This window comes from Delphinapterus leucas, chromosome 4 (genome assembly GCF_059928025.1).
Source record: "Delphinapterus leucas isolate spDelLeu-1000000601 "Yukka" chromosome 4, BTC_Dleu_Yukka2, whole genome shotgun sequence".
Classification (NCBI taxonomy): Eukaryota; Metazoa; Chordata; class Mammalia; order Artiodactyla; family Monodontidae; genus Delphinapterus; species Delphinapterus leucas.
In genome coordinates this window covers 84,139,328-84,160,009 of record NC_143132.1, presented here as the reverse complement: position 1 = coordinate 84,160,009, position 20,682 = coordinate 84,139,328, and the positions used below count along the sequence as shown (strand labels likewise).

Here is a 20,682-nt window from a genome sequence, read left to right as displayed (position 1 = left end):
AAGTATATTACTAACTAAAGTATCTGGTAGCATATGGAAAGAGTAATACACCATGATTAAGGTTTATTACAGAAATGTAAGAAGATTCAATATTAATATAACTAATCTTATTAATAGTTTAAAAGAGAAAAAATTGTATCATGTTCATAGATGCTTAATAGGTCTTTGATAAAATTCAACATTCAGTCTAGATTTTAAGACTCAATAATTCAAGAGTGGTATTGGGACAAGTGGCAAGCCCTCTGGGGGGAAAGTAAGTTGAATCCCTACTCACTCCTCATACCTAATATCAAAATAAGTTCCAAATGGATAAAAGATTAAATATAAAAGATGAAATCATAAGAGGGCTAGAATATATCATAGGATATCTTAAAGAAGGAAAGGTTTTTCTAAGTGTAACACAATACTCAGAAACTATAACAGAAAAAGAAGTGATAAATTCAACTACATGATGTTTTTTGAAAATCTGCACAACTAAACATATATATAGAAAAAAAGTAAACTAGGAATAATTTTATAACTCTTATCACAGATGAAGGTCTACTTTCCTTAATATATAAATAACTCCTACAAATCAATAAGAAAAAAGATCTATAATGCAAGAGAAAAGCTTCAAAGAATATGAAGAGACAAAGGGAACAGAATAGAGAGCCCAGAAGTAAACCCACGCATATATGATCAACTAATCTTTGACAAGGGTGCCAAGTGCACCCAATGGGGAAAGAATAGTCCCTTCAATAAGCACTGTTAGGAAAACTGGACATCCACATACAAAAGAGTGAAACTGGACCCTGCCTTACACCACTAGAAGAAAACATAGGGAAAATGCTTCTTGACATTGGTTTTTTATTTTTTAGATATGACACCAAAACCAAAGGCAAAAAAAGCAAAAATGAAGTTGGGACAACATCAAGCTAAAAAGCTTCATCAGCAAAGGAAACTATCAACAAATGAAAAGGGAATCTGCTGAATAGGAGTAAATATTTACAAACCATATGTCTGACAAGGGGTTAATATCTAAAATGTAGAGAGACTTTATACAACTCAGTAGCAAAAAACAAATAATCCAATTAAAAATGGGCAAAGGACCCAAAGAGACATTTTCCCAAAGAAGACATACAAACAGCTAACACCTACATGAAAAGGTGCTCAACACCACTAGTCATCAGGGAAATGCAAATCAAAACCACAATGATGTATCACCTGTTAGGATGGCTATTATCAAAAAGACAAAGATAACAAGTGTTGGTGAGGATGTGGAGAAAAGGGAACCCTTGTACACTGTTGGTGGGAATGTAAATTGGACAGTCATTATGGAAAACATCATTATTCAGAGTCCTCAGAAAATTAAAAATAGAACTACTCTATGATTCAGCAATCCCACTTCTGGACATATATCTGAAGGAAACAAAATCAGTATCTTGAAGAGATATATGCATTACCACCTTTATTGCAGCATTATTCACAGGAGCCAAGATATAGAAACAACATAAGTATCTGTTGACTGAATGAATGAATGAAGATTATACACACACAAACACACCACAGTGGAATATAATTCAACCATGAGAAAGAAATCCTGCCATTTGCAACAACGTGGATGAACCTGGAGGATATTATGCTAAGTGAAATGAGCCAGATAAAGATAAATACTGTATGATCTCACTTATATTTGGAATTTAAAAAAAAAAGTCAAACATATAGAAACAGAGAGTAAAATGGTGGTTACCAGGAGCTGAGGGGTGGGGGGAAAAGGGGAGATGCTGGTCAAAGGGAACAAACTTTCAGTTATAAGATGAATAAGTTCTGGGGATCTAATGTACAGCATGGTGACTCTAATTATGATACTGTATTGTATATTTGACATTTGTTAAGAGAGTAGATCTTAAGTATTCTCATCACCTGACTGTGGTAATAATTTCACAATGTATACATATACCAACTCATCACATTGTACATGTTAAATATATACAATTTTGCTTGTCAGTTATACCTCAATAAAGCTAAGGGGGAAACTAACAAGTATAAAGAAAAAAAAAGAATATGAGGAGTTCACAGAATAGGAAATGTAAATAAATGTAAAAGGCACTTGACCTTATTACAAATCAAAGAAATACAAATTAAAACTATAGGGCTTCCCTGGTGGCACAGTGGTTAAGAATCCGCCTGCCAATGCAGGGGACACGGGTTTGAGTCCTGGTCCGGGAAGATCCCACATGCCGCGGAGCAACTAAGCCCGTGCGCCATAACTACTGAGCCTGTGCTCTAGAGCCCGTGAGCCACAACTACTGAGCCCTCATGCCACAACTACTGAAGCCCATGCACCTAGAGCCCGTGCTCCGCAACAAGAGAAGCCATCGCAATGAGAAGCCCACGCACTGCAATGAAGAGTAGCCTCTGCTCGCCGCAACTAGAGAAAGCCCACGCGCAGCAATGAAGACCCAATGCAGCCAAAAATAAATAAATAAAAAGATAAATTTATAAATAAATAAAAAATACAACTATAATGATATACCATGTTTCACCTGTCACATTAGCATATATCAAACGTTTAATAACACTGTAATTAGTTAGGGGCATGAGAGTGTTATCGTTATTGAGTGAAAATTGGTACAACCATTATGCAGAGTACTTTGGTAATAGTTATCAAAATTGCAAATTCACAAAGTTTTGAAACTAGCAAAGCTATTTCTTAGAAATCACCCAAGATATACTCACAGATATTTGAAATGATGCCTGATTAAGGAAACTTATTGTTTCATTGTTGGAAATAACAAACTAATTAAAAGAGACTGGTTAAATAAATGTATGGGTATACATTTAATGGATTACTGTGCAGCCACTAAAAAAAGAATGAGACAGCACTATATGTACTCATATATTAAGATTCATTGATGAGTGAAAAAAGCAATGTGCAGAACTGTGGTTATTATTTTATCATTTGTGTAAAAATAGGAGAAAGACAAAACATACATGCTTATGTATGTAGCAATAGCCTCTGGGAAAGAAAAGTTGTTGGCTCCAAGACAGGGACAGGATAGCAGGATGGTGACAGCTTTTTATTATACACCCTTTTACATACTTTGGATTTGTTTTGACATAACTTCAGGCTTACAGAAAAGCTACAAGAATAGTACCCTTCACCTATAAATCCCAAGTGTTTATATTTTACCACATTTGCTTTATCTTTTGCTCTCCGTGTACCTACACACACACACACACACACACACACACACACAAACACACACTCTCATATACTCATACTTCTTTTTCTGAACCATTTGCAAGTAAGTTGCAGACATGATGCCCTTTTTTACTCCTAACTACTTTAATGTGTATTTCCTAAAACAAAGAAATTCTCTTACCTATATATGCTCTCTGAACCTGCTTGGGCTTGATCCTGGATGTACCATTTCCATCTTGCAATTGATTACTGTTAGACCCATCCAGCTTCCTTACTTAGTGGATTTGACAGAATCCAGCTCAAAAATGGTCAATTCCGGATATATGGTCACTTAGTGTCCCAAGGTCAAGTGTTCCAACACCCAGTAACATGCCAAGAGCTGTTTCTCAAAGGGTATATATTTCTTTGCTGCAAATGGCATGGCCATGGCCTTGCTCCAGAATGCCCAGGGCCTGTTATGATTCTCCCACTAGAGTTTGCCAAAAATTTCGTGCTGTACCTTTACCCACTGCTGAAACCTCCAACACTGTAAGGTCTGTCTGAGTGTCTGGCTCAAGCAGCAGGGCTGATTGCATCGTGGCCTGGAGTTGCTGTACTGCCCTTTCCTGATCTGGTCCCACTCAAAACTGATTGCTTTCTATGTCACCTGGTAAATGGACCAGAGGAATTTTCCTAGCTGTAGAATGTTGTCACCAGAACCCAAAGAGGCCTAACTGGCTCTGTGTTTCCTTCTTTGTGGAAAGGATGCAAGATGAAAAACATCTGTATTTTATTTTGGAGGGGATATTCTGGCATGTCCTTGATCATCCATGTCCTTAAATACTTCAGTGAAGTAGTCAGTCCCTGAATCTTCATACCTCCTGGAACACATATGTTTAACCAAGGCGTCCAGCAGAATAATTGCTCCATGCTTGTCCTGTATAATTAGCATGATGTCATCAATGTAGTGGTTCAATGATATTCCATGGGATGTCTGTGCAGTCTAGATCGCTTTGGATTACATTATGACAGAGGACAGGAGAGTTGACAAATTCCTGGGGCAAAGCTATAAATGAATATTACAGAGCATGGGCCAACAACGAGCCTTCGTAGAAAGGCAAGTCAGCCTGAGCAGTGGCTGGTCCATAGACTGTCAGTGCCAGGGCTTGAGAGGCTGTTCTCCTGGGGGTGTGCTACATCTGGGGCAGAGTTGGAAGCAGGCTGGAATCAGCCCTGCTCCTACTACCTTTTGTATAGGTTCCTATTAAACCACTTTTCTTTGTGTATGCACTGGATTTTCTTTTTTTTTTTTTTTTTTTTTGTGGTACGCGGGCCTCTCACTGCTGTGGCCTCTCCCGTTGCGGAGCACAGGCTCCGGACGCGCAGGCTCAGCGGCCATGGCTCACGGGCCCAGCCGCTCCGCGGCATGTGGGATCTTCCCGGACTGGGGCACGAACCTGTGTCCCGTGCATCGGCAGGCGGACTCTCAACCACTGCGCCATCAGGGAAGCCCTGCACTGGAATTTCTATACGCGGGTTTCCCCACAGAAGTAAACCAGTAATTCTACCTTGACAGTGGACGTGGGGTAGACAGCATCCAAGACAGCCCCCCCTTGATTTCTACCTCTCCTGGTCTTCACTCCTACATTGTACCAGGGATGGCCAATGTGACCAACTGGATACAGCAGAAGTGATGGCATGTCACTTCTGTGATTAGGTGGTCGTCTCTCTCTCTTGGATCTCTTGCTCTGGGGAAAGCCAGTTGCCATGTTGTGAGCATCCCTTTGGATATGCCATATGGTGTGAACTTGGAAGTAGATCCTTCAGCCCCATTTGAACCTTCAGATGACTGCAGCTCTGGCTAACAGCCGAACTGCCACCTGGTGAGAGACCCTGAGCCAGAGCCTCCCAGCTAAGCTGCTCCCAGATTTCTGACCCTCAGAGACTGTGTGAGATAATAAATGTTGTTTTAAGCTGCTAGGTTTCAGGGCAATTTGTTACACAGCTATAGATAACTAACACAGGACGTCTTCTGATTTATCTCAGCCCCTACCAGACTGTCTGGCGTTTAGGAAGTCCTTAATCGATGTTGGTTGGATGAATGAATGAATGGGTAATTGTGGCAGCACTTAAATAAACCAGTGATCCAATCAGGTAGTCTGGACTGAGAGTTGAGAAATTTAATTTATAACTTTAATATGGTTTATCTTCTCAGAAATTCAGTTTCTCTCAAATAGGTCTTCCTACCTAGTAATAATGTGGCAGTGGAGAATAGAACAAAATAAATTATTTCTAGGAAGACGATTTAACTTACTGATTCAAGCAACAACCTCCACTAAGGTTGTAAAACAAAATTTTTAATAGCACAAAAAACGAATGACATAAATCTCCAAGGTAAGTTTTTATTACAAAAACTTTTAATACAATTCAATATTCTATTAAGGCTAAAGGCAGGTCCTTGCCAACCCTACTGAGCCATAAGAGAAAAAGTCAGGAAAGTGAATATGTTCTCCAGGGTGACTCGAATCATTCCTTTACTAACGAATGCTAGGGGTGTGTGGTCTTTTCTGTTAACATTTCTTTGGTAGTAAAAACAAAGGAGGAATAAAATTCTTGGCTTCTCTACAGAAAAACGTGAACTAGAGTGAAAACGTGGCCATAAAACTGCAGAAGAAGCAAGTTACCACAAGAGGGAGATGTACATTCGAGAAACAAAAGTTGGTTAGCGGTTCAATTTCTCTTTCAAAGAAATAAAAAATGCCTTGAGAAATTTACTCCATTCCTTTATCCTTAGACTCACAGCTTAACAATCCCATAAAAATGAGAAACGAATGTTTTACAGAGCCTCTCAGTTTTCTTTGAGGGAGTAGAGAACTTCATTAAAGATAGGCTATTTTATTTCCCATTAAGCCCTCCTTTCATGTACCATAATCTCTTGTGATTCTGGACAAAATAATTTCCTCTGTAAAAGGGAGCATATGCCAGTATGAGGCTTCAGGCAGCACTTACTGTCATTGTTCTTGTAGGCAATTTGATGTAGTGAAAAGACCAGAGACCTTGGTCCCAGACCAACAGGAAGTCAAATTCAGGCTCTGCCACTTGTTAGCTGGGTGACATTTAAGTGATTAATTTCTTTAAGTCTGAGTTTACTCACACGTAAGTTGTGCAGATTAAATGAGATGTATATAAACTGCTTAGCCTAGTGTCTGACACATATCTGTTCAATAGTGAAAGGCCATTATTATCGTTTCTTGCTTATTATTTAATTCTGTTGTCTGTAGCCACCTAATTCTTAGTTTTAGTGATTCTGGAGGAGTCATCAAGATAAAAATATAAGCTGATCTATTCCTCTTGGTGTCACATCGAATATCTAGACAACCTATGATATGTTGCTCTTTTTGACGATGTTTAGAAAACATTTAAAGTGGAAAAGGAGGTAGGTCAGTTGACAGACACATACATCTTACAAAACATGGATAGTAAAAGCACTGAAAATACATTTTACAGGCAAAGCAGAAGCATTTTTAAAAGTGGAAAAGATCAAGGATAAAATAAAATCCCCAATGTGAACACAGGTAACATTAATTACAATTGATGCTTCGGTTTATAATGTGGAGCATATACCACTTTACATACATTATGTTAATTTAATGTATCTCAAATGTTGACTTTGGTTAAAATATTTTCAAGGAAACTAGAAAATATTCTTAAACAGCTCACTAGATCTTTCATAAAATGAACAAAAAATATTTTGAAATTGATGTACTGCTTGAACTTACGTCAGAAATTTGGTTTTTGTGAAAGACAGTGGTTTACACGGTTGGAAGGACCCACACTCCAAGGGAAGTCTTCAACATCCTGGAAACAATGAAAGAATTCTCTAAACTCCACCTTTCTCTTTTCCCTCGGGGCACCAGTTAGATTCTCTGGTATCCAGAAGATTCACGCCTTAAGCGGATTGCATAAACAATCAAACCCACTGCGAAGAGACCAAGCACGATGGCCCCAATCACGGGAAGCACAATTGTGTAGTCAGATGAACATTCGTCCACTAAGAGAAAAAACAAATACAGCCACTAAGGTTTAGTGAGGACAGACCAGAAAGCAGGCTAGAGTGGGGAGAATATGAGCTTTGGAGTCAGACCTGTGCTTGACTTTTGCTTCCACCACTAACTGTGTGAACCTGGGAGGGTTATTTAACCCTGCAATTTACTCATTTATAAAGGAAGCAAATAATATATAAAATTGTTGGAGGATGACATAAGATAACTTTCTCTTCTCAGAAATTAATAAATATTTAATAATTGTTAGTCCTGTTTTCTTCCAGGTGTTGCTGTCTGCAAAGTGGGATGTGCTTACGTAAAACAGACTGCGTCACTGTAAACCTTATCTCTTGAAAACATGTGATGTTTCTCCACTTTTTAAAACATTCATTTTTGTCACACTTACAGTTCTGTTTTATTGCTTTTAGTTAGCCAAAAGTATTAGAAAATAGACCTAATTATTTATGAGAGCTTAAAAGTGAAAGTTTGCAAATTTGTCAAAATTCTTTATTCTGTTAGAGATTATTTATTCAGTTCATTTAAAATGTAATCAGTCTTGACTGGAGAAAGATGCAAGGCCCTGGGAATAAAAGGGACCTTAACTGAATACAAATAAATGGAGAACTATATCTATATCTTATTCAAGAACAGATGAGAGGATATGCCCTTGAGGTCTTCCATGAACCAATATTGAAATTATGTCCTGAACCAAGAATCACCATTAATCCAATTCTCACCTGAGGTCCAAGTAAAAAGAATCAGGAGGGGCCAGGGAAGAGGGGATGGTAATTAGAGACTCCTGGGAAAAAAACTAAATCTATACAAGACAGGAACTGTGCTTGTAGTACACTATTTGATTTGGCAGTGGATAATATTTACATTATAATGATGCATACCTTATTGATTTAACAAAAAAAACAGTGATATAACCATAAAAAGGATGGTGTAAGAAGTATTAAATCCTTATCTTCCATAGCAAGAGGTTTAAAGCTGATAAATTAAGAAACAGTAGGATAAGCTTTTTATTATTTTTTAGAGAATTATGGAGATAGTTACCATAAGAAATTGTTAAAACTAGTTAAAGTGCTTTGTCTCTTAGAGGAGGGACAGGGAAATGTTGCTTTTCATGAATCCTTTTAGAGTATATGATAATTTTGTTATTAACATATTTGTTAAAATTATATATAATTTTGTTATATTAAATATTACATGTGAATATTTATATATATTTCTTAGATAGGAAAGAACATAATCTAAGAAGTTAAAATAATTTGGAAAAAACATACAGAATTGTCAAAACAAAATGTAAAGCACATACCTATCAATCCAGCAATTCCACCACTAGGAATTTATACTGAAGATATATTCATAAAGTACACAAAAATATGTAATAATAATCTCCTTTTATGAGAGGAAAATTGACAATCTAAATATCCATCAAAAATTTACAGTTGTATATTCATACAATAGACTGTGATGTAGCCATCAAAAGGAATGTGGTAGATTTCCATGTGCTGACAGGGAAGTTAACTAAGATCTGTGAAGAACTGCATGGGTGCCTAGAGCAAAAAAATACACAAGAAGCTGGGGGAAGACTGGGATGGGAATAGAGGCAACTTTTACTTTCTATATAGTTATATACTATTTAATATTACATTGTCTAAACATCTTTAAAATGCAGAAAAGTAAACAAAGAAAATAGTTATCCAATCACCATGTTTCTTCCACTTGAATTAATCACCATAAATCTTTGAGGCATTTGTTTCCTCTGTACATATATGTGTGTATGAGTGTGTGTGTGCTCATGTGTATGCTTAAAGAAAAATCATTGTATTTTTAAAAATGATATATGCTCATTATAAATCTCCTGAAAACCACCTACCCAGAAATTATCATTGGTAAAACATGGACAAACATTATTTCAGGCGTCTTTCTTTACAACTGTAAGAATAGATGGGTAGAAAAATAAATAGAAGTGGTTTTATCAAAATGGAATCATACAAATGCTATTTTAACCAAAATTGTTCATTTTAATGTTACTTGAATTTCACAGAAGAAAAAAACTAAAACAAAACTAGAGGAATTACTGCACTTCAAATAAACGTGTCTTTGCCATGGGAAATATTGTTGCATAAAAGATCTCTTTAAGGTTCAAAGAAGAGACAAAAATACACAAGTAGAAAATAAATAAATGATTATGAAATGCATTAAGAGGTTATAAAATAAATTAGAGACGTGTTTTCGAAACTGTTTCCAGTTAGACATTATCTATTGATTCTGTTTTGAAAGATTAACACTAACAAATTCCCTTCTATTTCTGGTCTTCCCAACTCAAATTCTGAAGAGCTATACATATTTTTAGGAACATTGTTCAGGTTTACAATATTTCAATTCTATTTGATAAGTGTAATTCCTATAATTTCTAAAATTTCGTTTCAAATTTAGAACACATTCACTATTTAAAGTCAAAATAATATAAAATGCTGTACATTGAGAAGTTTCATTTCTACCCTTGTGCCATCTTCTTAGTTCCCCCTGCCAATATTAGACAACTACTTAATTTCTTACATATTTCCAATGTTTCAGATATAAGCAAAAGTGAAAATATACTTTATTTCCCACTTTCTTCACTATTATGCATTACACGTTTTTTAACAATATATTTTGGATAACTTTCCTTATACATACACAAACATGTATGTTCTCATTCTTTTCTTATAACTGTATAGTATTCTGTTGTGGAATGTATCTGTCCCAGATTGATGGACCCTTGGTTTGTTTTTAATCTTTTGATATTACAAATAATTCTGTGATGAATAAGCATGCACATATATCATTTTATATATGAGAAGGAATGATAAAATCTCAGATCCATAATTGTTTAATGCTTTTTATAGTTAACTCTTCAAATAGATAAAATGCCTTAAAAAAACAAAACAAAACTGAGCTTTCTCTATTCCTGAAAGATGTTTGCTGATATCCTTGCTTGTAATGTGGCTTCTCTCTGATCAAATTTCATTGTCAAGCTGTATCTTTAAGAAGAGCTCATTTGTGCTGTATCCCTTGAATTATTTCATGTTTGAGGATATCGGTCTATTACCTTTTTACTCAGATTATATTTTGGGGCCACACTTTCCCTTAGGATTTTGTAGACATTGGTCTATTGTTTTCTGGCTTTAAATGTTATTGTAAAGAAATCTGAGGCCATTTTTAACCTTCCCCCTTTATAGGTGATTTGCTTTTTTTAGGGGAAGGGGGAGTTTGTATGTCTAAAGAATTCTTTAGCTTTAAAGTTCTATGGCTTACTTTGGATATATCTTAATGTTACGTTTTCTGTGTCAGGTTTTTTTTTCCCTCCCACCCTGGGATAGATACACTGTGCACTTTCAATCTGCAACTACAATTATTTATTTTAAGGAAAACCTCTTAAATCATCAAATATATCTTCTTTTTATTTTTTAACTCTGTACTTCAGAGGCACCAGTTATCCTTATTTTAGATGATCTGAATAGCTTTCATACCTATCAGCTTACCTATAATATTATAATCTTAATTTTTATTAACTGGTTAACTCAGTCTTTTTCTCTATGAAGATAATTCAGTTTTCAGCTCTATCTGTCCTGCCTTTTACTATTTCCATCCATTGCTTTGATGCTCAATTTGTTTTCTTAGGAGTGAAATGTCCTATTTACCTCACTCTTTCATTATAACTTCTCCTCTATGAGCTCTGGTTATATGGAATTCACGTTCTTATTAATTGTCAAAAAACAATTGACAGGTATTTCTCTCTGTTCCTTGAGTTAGGTTTTCTTTGTATTTTATCAACTATATTCCTTTCTAACCCTCCCTCCTTTAATTTTTAAAAATTGTGGTAAAATATACACAACATAAAATTTACCATTTTAATTGTTTTAAAGTGTACACTTCAGTGACATTAAGTACATTCACATTTTTGTGCAACCATCACCACTATCCATCTCCAGAACTTTTTTCATCTTGCAAAATGAAAACTCTGAATCTATAATTTAGTTTAATCTTATATTATTTTTTCCTGCAGTAATTTTGCACTGTAGTCTTGTAGTTTGTTTTCATCTTACTCGTTTCCTCTTGAGCTAACTAATTGGATTCTATTTTCTTTTCTATACCTTGGGAACTAGCTACAGACTGGGGTGTCCTCTGGTTTGGGGCTGGCTCCCCAGTCCATTTCCAGCAGTCTGTGTTTATTTTGCCTTTCTCCGCAGTAGCCATTTTCACTACTCCTACCTAGCTTGAAGAAATGTGGGATCCTAGTTCCCCAACCAGGGATCGAACCTGGGCTCCCTGCGTTGGGAGCATAGAGTTTTAATCATGGACCACCAGGGAAGTCCCAAGTGGCTGCTCTTTTTCTCTCCAGTTTTAGGAAGAGTAGTCAGCATTCACAGGATGTTTCTTTTTTCACAGTATGGCTCCTTGGGGTAGGTGTACTGGGGAGGGTTAGGAGCCCACTCAGCCGCGCCTCTCCACTCTTCCTCTCAGTCTTGTATCTTTGTTGTTCATAAGTTTAAAATGTTTATTGCATTAGGTTACGTCTTTTTGACTGCTACTGGAGATTTAAAAAAATTTTTTTCTCCCCTCAATCAATTAGACAATGAGGGAGAAAAATTCTGTGAGGAAAATTCTAGTCATTATTATTATTATTATTATTATTTTTTTTTTTTTGCGGTACGCGGGCCTCTCACTGTTGTGGCCTCTCCCGTTGCGGAGCACAGGCTCCGGATGCGCAGGCTCAGCGGCCATGGCTCACAGGCCCAGCCGCTCCGCGGCATGTGGGATCTTCCCGGACCGGGGCACGAACCCACGTTCCCTGCCTCGGCAGGCAGACTCTCAACCACTGCGCCACCAGGGAAGTCCCTCTAGTCACTATTTTAACTCCAATTTTTCATTTCATATACTTCTGTAGTGCTTAAAATTTTTTTCACAACCTATGTGTTTTTGTTCCCATTTGTTTCTTAAAAATTAAGAATTAGTAGTGAAGTATAAATTATAACCATTTTAAACAGTTTATGAAGCAAACCCAAAATTCGGGCACACATTGATACAAATTTGTTAATCAATGTCTGTTTTGTATGTAATTCATACGTAATTCTTTATTCACGTTATCGTTGTGAGAACCTAGAAACAATAAAAATCCCCAATAATAACAGAATAGGTAAGTAAATTATTGTGTAATGTTGATAGCATATTCAGGATAGCAGCCATAGTAATGACACTTGTACCTCTAGCAGCATGGAGAAATGCTTATGGAACAAGGATACCAAACTGTGTCCTCTGTGTGCTTTCAGTTTGTAAAACAATATTCTTGAGAAGGAAATACAGTTGACCCTTGAAGGACACCAGTTTGAACTGCACGGGTCTATTTATAGGCAGATATTTTTCAACATTAAATACTACAGTACTACTTTATCTGCGGGTGGTGGAGGAACGCAGGTACAGAGGGAACCACCTAAACGGAGGGCCAACTCTGTTATACACACAGATTTTCAACCGTGGGAGGGTGGGTGCCCTGACCCCCAGCATCATTCAAGGGTCAACTGTACACCAAAATGAACAATGGATAGGTTATCTCCATGTGGGCATTAGTGAAGGTTTCTACTGTCTCTAGGTAGGTTGCAGAGAGAGGGGTAAATTCAGGCGTTCTACCGTCAGCAGAAGGGAGAAACTGAGTTGAAATCAGCTGGAAGGGCAAGCAGCAGGAGAGCCAAAGGTCAGGGGCCAGTGCCGCCAGAGAGGATCAGAGGCCCCTTGTGAGGCTTCCCGGTGTCCTACGCAACAGCCTCCTGCCCCTACCTTAGAAAGGGACAAGCAGTGTTCTGCAGTAAGCCTTGCAGCCCTAAGAGACGACTTGGAGGCAGCACAGCACGGGGCTGGCGGGGGAAACCCCAGGACATGGAGGAGGCCACTTCTAGATGCCCAGTCTACCACAGTCCCAATCCCAGCACTTTCCCCTCTAGGACCCTCCTGGGACATCACTGCAACAGTGGGCAGAACTGTAAGGCAATAATGCATCCAGGCATTTATTTACTAATCATTCCAAGGAAACCTGTGTTCTTTTCGGTTACTAGAATGTTAATTCAAAGCAATTTTAAAGATAATTGGTGTGTGTGGGGAGGGGTAGATCACAGGAGTCTAAGCAGCAGCCGTCACTCCAAAGACCTCATTGAAGATGGTAGAAAGGAAAATTAAACTCAAGCGAACTGCCTTATCCCTCTCTTCTTGATTTTAATTCGACTTCCTTTTCCTCTGCTGTGGGAGAAATTTCTATACTAGGACCTCCCTTTAGTCATTCTACAGGGTGGTTAGTGGCACAGTGAATAAACAACCCGTGCTCTGTGGTATAGAACCTAACAAGCACACTTGAGGTTGAACTGGAAATGGGAGTCTAGTGTGGGTACTGGCTGACACCCACTGGAGGAAGGAGATGAAGACAGATGGCATCTCTCCAAGGTCACGCCCTTGCTGCTCAACCCGAGTCACTTTTGGGAACACTGGGTCCTCATATCCCAGGTGTGCATCAACACCTCCTGGTGTAAGGAGGAAACAGGAACGTCCTCACCCTTCTGCCATCTTCAAGGGCTCTTGAAGCTCTCTTGAAGCTGCTGTGTGCTCTCCCCACCCCCTCACTTCTGAGAAAGTGGAGAGAGCTAAAATACCTCAAAGGAAAGCAGTACACGTCCTAGATAAGCAGTGGATATAGAGTGGTTGCCAACTTTCATAAACTTCCTCTTAAAAATAATGAATAACACCTCTGGAAAATACAGAAACACAAGAACAGTTTCTGTTAGTAAAAACAGTAAAAAACATCCAGAGGTCCATTACTCTCCTCTTTCTCTGAAAGTCCAACCCCAGTTCTGCTATTTAAACAGTCAACATAGTAGAAAACCATGAATAACATTCTAAGCCATATTTTAATAGAAATTTTCCTCCAGACACCAATCACTCCCAATCAGGAATTTTCTGGTTTATGTTTTTTTTGTTTTCTGTTTTGTTTTGTTTTTGGTAAATGTTTGCTAAAAAAGGAAAGTGGATAATAATCTGGGTAGATCTACCTCTTCTCTTTGCCATTTATGACTGTTTAGATGCTTTGCCTACCTCCGCCCCCCACGATGGCCCAAGTTAACAAATCTACAAGGATACACTAAAATCAAAGAAAAATAGAGACAGAGCAGAAAAAAGGTATTAAGGAGGCAGACAACAAATTAAGGTGAAGGACTGGAGAACAAACTTGTATGAAGCCTCTTTTGTTTGCTAAGATCTTTCGTATATCCTTTACATTAAAAAATGGAATGTTGGGAAGTTTACTAGTTGTTTTTTTTGTTTTTACTAATAATACATTATAACAGTGTAGAAAACGTCCTTTTAAAAATGATAGTCTAAAAAGACCTCCAGGGCTTCCCTGGTGGCGCAGTGGTTGTGAGTCCCCCTGCCATTGCAGGGGACGTGGGGTCAAGCCCTGGTCCAGGAAGATCCCACATGCTGTGGAACAGCTGGGCCTGTGTGCCACAACTACTGAGCCTGCACTCTAGAGTCCGCATCCCACAACTACTGAGCCCGCACACCTAGAGCCCGTGCTCCACAACAAGAGAAGCCACCGCAATGAGAAGCCTGTGCACTGCAAGGAAGAGTAGCCCCCGCTCGTCGCCACTAGAGAAAGCCCACATGCAGCAACAGACCCAATGCAGCCAAAAATAAAATAAATAAATTTATTAAAAAAAATAAAAAGACCTTCAGCCAACCTAAAAAAAAAAAGAGTCTATCAAGACTATCATTTAAGTAAATCAGGAGCTGGGCAAAATCCAGGAGTTTAAAATCACTTTAGAATTTATTTTGAAATGGATAGGTTTTTTAAAGGTAAAAAAGTTTTTTAAAAAAACTAGATATTGAGACTCTTAAAAAATGTGTAAGAAAAATCAGTGCAGTTTGAAAATGTCTTTCACACAATCTTCCCTCTGGGTGTTTGCTTTCTCCTTCTCACAGGACCCTGCTCACATCCCTGCCTCTTGTCCCTAATTCTCACAGCCAGGCCTGTATTATCACGTGTGGATGGTGGAACTCAAGCCCATATGACCCAGGAAGAAGTGGGGTGGGAGCTGTCTTGTAGCTAGCCTGATGGCCTTTGGTGGAATGCTATTTTCCTAATCGGATTTGGAGGGTGGGGTTGGCAACTAGAAAAGTTGATCCCTTCACTTCAGGCTAAATATACAGCCAGCATTCCCAAGGCCTTAACCTTGCACACTTTGAGGAAGGTGGGGTTTTACATGCGTTCATATCCTCTCCTGGGCCTCTTTCTGGTCACCAGGCATGCTGTTAGCAAAACGCCAAGCAATCCTGCGATACTCAGGCCCACGGCCACAGGGATTTCTCTCCTGTTTCTGTCACTGAAGCATTCGTCCGCTGTAATTGAAGTCAGAGTAACAGGTGTTACAGGCTGGCCACAATGCTGGGAAGTGATACTGCCCCTGCCCGCCTCAGCTTCACAGAGAAGGAAACTGAGAGAGAGATGGATCTGTGGGACCTGTCCCTGCTGCCTCAGACATATGGACAGGTGAAGATGAGAAGGGAAGGGGTCACTGCAGTGGGCTGAAACTTGTAGTGCCTGTGATCACTTAAGGGGTGTCTTAAACTGCAGATCCCCGGGCCCCGCACCCAAGCAGTTTTGATTCAGCGGGTCGGAGGTGGGACCCAGGTGATTGTGATATGGCTGGGAGGCAGATCCAACTTTGAGGAACACTGGTTAGGTCCAGAGGGTCAGGATCAGAATTGTGTCTTGACTCTCAAGCCAGGGTAAGCACGGGAGCCTTGTTTCCCAACGTTGGAAACACAGACCTGGACCGTATCACCTGGCCAAAGTTTTCTATTTAAACTCTGTGCTTCTTTTTTTTTTTTTTTTTTTTTTTTGCGGTACGTGGGCCTCTCACTGTTGTGGCCTCTCCCGTTGCAGAGCACAAGCTCAGCGGCCATGGCTCACGGGCCCAGCTGCTCCGCGGCATATGGGATCTTCCCGGAGCGGGGCACGAACCCGCGTCCCCTGCAACGGCAGGTGGACTCTCAACCACTGCACCACCAGGGAAGCCCCATAAACTCTGTGCTTCTTGAAGGGACTGCTGGACACCCCGGGCTCCTGGTACCGGAGAGAGCTTTTGCAGGCTCCGAGATTTTAGAGAGAAGGGGTTTAGAAAGGGGGTCAGGGGCCTACTGTTTGGGATGACCGTTCTCTTTGACAAGGCTGAGCGTTACATTTGCTGGATTCCTCTCCAGTTCTCCGAGCCCCTGCTGAAGGGTCACCCATCTGTCAGGACTTCTCTGACCCCCTTCCTGCAACGCTGTGTTCCTCATGCCTTCCTCTGCGCTCCCATGGTCTTTTGTACTTATGCCTTTTATAATGCCATATTGTATGGTAACTTCTATTCTTTAACTTGCTCCTTTTTCTCTCTTCTCTTACTCTCTGGTAGAAAACATTATTTACAGGATGACATACAACTTCACATTTGAGCACCTTTAGTGAACTTTGAGGTGCAAAGACTGGGAATAAGGAGCTGAGCTGAAGCGGGGACAGTGGAATGAACAAGAGAAATATTTTGGAGGTAGAATTGATAGGGTTTTGTGACTATGTATATGAGAGGGTGAAGGAGGGAGAGGAAAAAATGAAAAGATAGTTTTCTACATCTCCTCGTGAGCACTGCTTAATAGCGGCCAGGTGTGCTGCTAAAAGATTTTTATTTCTCATCTCTGCCACCGAGAGCTTTCCCAGACCTGCTTACTTCCTTCTATACACAGGTTCTGAGGGGGAGGAAGAGAAAGTGTGTGCCTTATTTTTAAGACCACATGATTAAATATAGAGGTTTTTCAAGACTTCATAATAAATTTTTAAAAGAGTTTCCCAAATTGGATATTTTGAGACAAGATGACAGAGTGGGGGAAATACCTACTAGCAAATTTTAATATTTAATCTTAGGACTCTGGTAAAGGTCCAAAATTAAGATAGAGATTGTAGGACTCAGACCAAATCTACAGATATCAGGAGATCCAAGGCAAGTGACACTTAATACTGCCTTTGCTGAATGCTTTCCACCAGGTATATCAGAAGTTTTCTGCCAGACACATTTTTAGCTTTACAGTGGAATTCAAGTAGAAATCAGACTCATGTTATAGAAATTTAACTTACAGCTACACCTCTAGCTAAATCTATTTTTGATAGCTGAGAAGTACTCATAAGGTCATTGACTTATTATGAGAGAGATGTTTTAGAAACTGAAGTTCAATTCTTGCCCATATATAGAAACCCTTGTAATACTGTTTTCCTGGTGGGGAGAAAATGGCTTTTTTGGAAAGTCACCCTGGGCTGCCCCTGGCCTTCTTGTTAGAACCTGCTTCCCTCTGTGGTGGTAAAAACCCAAAGTAGAAGTTGCATGGAAACTAAGACTGACTATGAGGAAGCACTAGTTGGGTGGAACAGCTTGGATTTGAGAAGAGGGGATTCAACAGAGTGTATTTCTGTCTAGAATGATCACAACTTTCTCTTTTCCCTCCATAAGTGGGAAAGAATCTATTCTGAAATCTTGAATTTTAGACATCACTAATACTCAGGATTTTTAAGGTCCAAAGACACCTGGGTTTACCAGTATTCAACAGCTTGTCCAGGGGAGGTTACTGATGGCGTTTTCTGACTCTTTGATTGATTGACTGTGTGTGTGTGTGTTTAAATGAGTCAGAATGTGTATCTTGGCCAGACAAGAAGAATGTATTCTGCTGTGGGAGGGCAGTGGACATGAGTGGGTTTAAGTGTCTGATTTTGAGGCTGGTATTGACTCATACAACGGTGGGAGGGAGGGTTGGCCGGAGAAACTTGACCCTGAGAGCTTAGTGGAATCATACTCTTCTAGGAAGTTCATGTGATTCTTGTCCCTTTGAAAGCTTCAACCAAAAAACAACTTGAAACTACTCCTGGGTCTCAGAAGTTTAGCTTTGTGACATGATGATCCCTTAACTTACCATTTCCAAAGTGGTTGCCTTCAAAATCAAAGGCTTGAAGTTGGATATTCATTGTTTTCAGCTGAAGGTGGGTGGAGAGCTGGATGCTCTGTTCGCTCACACACTTGAAGGAATGCCCCGCCACAGTCTCAAACATCACCATTGCACTTTTCATTCCTTGGTAAACTTTCTCTGAAAACACAAGGGTGAAATACCGACATGTAAGAATCCTGGCAAGTATCCATTGAGCCCCAGCTATTGCTGGATGGCCCATGTGCAGTTAAATGGCCTTCCTTAGATGTGGTTCTCCATAGTTCTGACACCTTTGCCTCATGAAACATTACCCTGGTGCTGTCTGGGGACTTTTTCCTGATGCTCTGTTCACCATATATGGGGGCAATCTCACATAAATTAGAATATGATAACATTGAAATAAAAACTCTTCGGAATCTTTTATTCAGTTATTTTAAGTCACTGGGGGCAGAGTCAATGGGGGCTATTGTCAGTGCCTGCACACAAAAAAGTGTCCACAAAAACTTCAGAAATAAAAGAAGTAAGATTGTTCTCTGAGACAAAAATCACACGAACTCATAATGCATCAGAGCAGAGACATGCAAAGTCACCAAGCAGAGTATTTGCATGTCACCACACTGAATGCATTCATATAGCAAAAGGAAGGACTAAGCCCATCATTGGGAGGGGTTGTCGCATCATTCATGGAAGCATAGAGAAGGGAGAGGCCCATCTGCATCCATCTGAGTGCTGCTGGGAGAGAAGGACCTGCTCAAGGACTGGCCCTGTCTCATGAGAGGCACACGCGTTTCAAGGAGGTGAGTGCTTCAAGGCCCATGGGGTTAAACATTTAAAATATTTACACGAGCAATTATACTCCAATAAAGATGTTAAAAAAATTTAATAACTCCATTTGCTCTAATTCCACCTCTACCAGGCACCCTTCTGAATATAGTTTGGTTTCCCGAATGGGAGAAAGTTCATTGACAGAGTACCCAACTGTCTTGGTCCCCTTGCAGTTATAATAAGAAACAGTAGCATGATGAATGAACAAACTGGCATTCTGATTTTATACATCAGCTTTATGACCTTGGTTTAACATCAGGTTCCTTGAAGAAACAGCCGCTGATGGCTTCCGGGGCTGAGGACCAGACTATGGACCTCAGTGAATTCATCCACGGGCTGTTAGTGAGGGAGTCCGAAAGTTCCCTCCTCTCCTGCTGCTGCGGGTGTGTTCACTTGCATCTGACATAACATCTCACACAGAGGGTAAGCTCACCGTGTTTCAGGTGCTGTGCAAGTACTTGAATGCTGTGCATTTTCCTGTTTAATTCCCACAAAAATTTTTTGAGATAGGTACTACTGTCACCATTTTACAGATGAGAAGACGGAGTTGAAAACATTCGTCTAAGAACATACATCTAGTAAGTGGTATTTGGACTCAAGCCGTCTGATTCTAGAGCTTGTTACCTTAACTACTGTGCCGTTGTGTCTCCTGCCTGTTACTGTCGTATTCACTGCAGACTCCTGCATTTATACATGCAAACGTCCTACATGATGTACTGAATTATCCATGTACGCTGCTGTATCTTGTGTTACATCCTGGGGTAGTCTACTACCACTGCTCGTGCTAACGTCACCACGGTCACTACCCCTGTAACTGCAACTAACTACTGTACTCACACCACCACCACTGCCACCATTGACATGAAAATTATCATTACTGTGAGTATGACAGTTCCTGCTGCCACTCCTGAGCCTTGAGCATGCGGACCTAGAGTTATTCTTTCCCCTCCCTCAGCCTCTCAATTAGCTTCTGGTCTGACTTTCCCTTCTCCTGCCCCTTGAGACGTTACTACCCTATTAGTAGCTAAAATTTGGTCATTATCCAGTGATAACATTAGCTGCTTTATGTTAGCACGCACAATATTTATTCCCCAGTCGATATGAGGAGACTCATTTGAGATAATGCATATGAAAAGGTCAACTGTGACATCTTACTTACATTTAACCAATAATCATTGACAACAACTTTTTGAGCAATACCAATGTAATATTGCTAATATTTAAAATAGATACATCTTCACATTTTCATTTCTCGGCAAGTTTCTTTAGTATAAGTTCCTTAATTAATAAAAGAATAAGTTTAAGCCAGTCCAAAGAATTTTGAAGAGGAGAAAAGAGACATGAAAACTCTTAGTACACGACCTGGCACGGAGGAGGTGCTCACTAACAGTGTGTTATTGAAGTCTAGGCTTTCGGGGGAAACATCTGAGGCCTCTGAGAAACTCCCTCAACTTGACTGGGAGCATTACTTTCCTAGAAGTGAACGTTGTAGGAGTTCTTTCAACTTGCTCTACTTTGGGTAATTTTTCATATAGCAACCAAAGTGAACCTTTATAAATATAAATCTGATATGTCATTTCCCTACGCCAAGCCCTCCAATGGCATCTTTTC

General features: G+C 39.5%; 1 protein-coding gene across 2 annotated transcripts in view; it reads right to left on the bottom strand.

The window, feature by feature from the left end:
• Positions 1 to 5,416: 5,416 nt before the first annotated feature.
• The window catches only part of LAMP3 (lysosome associated membrane protein 3), a 34,766-nt gene continuing 19,500 nt past the window's right edge, over positions 5,417 to 20,682 (bottom strand). The window contains exons 5-6 of one of the 2 annotated variants that reach the window (XM_022571273.2): positions 18,235 to 18,405; positions 5,417 to 7,214 (exon numbers count right to left, since the gene is read on the bottom strand). In XM_022571273.2, the coding sequence (XP_022426981.1) occupies positions 7,081 to 7,214; positions 18,235 to 18,405 (305 nt within the window). In that variant the 3' untranslated portion in view covers positions 5,417 to 7,080. The other variant, XM_022571266.2, reaches the window with a different exon arrangement.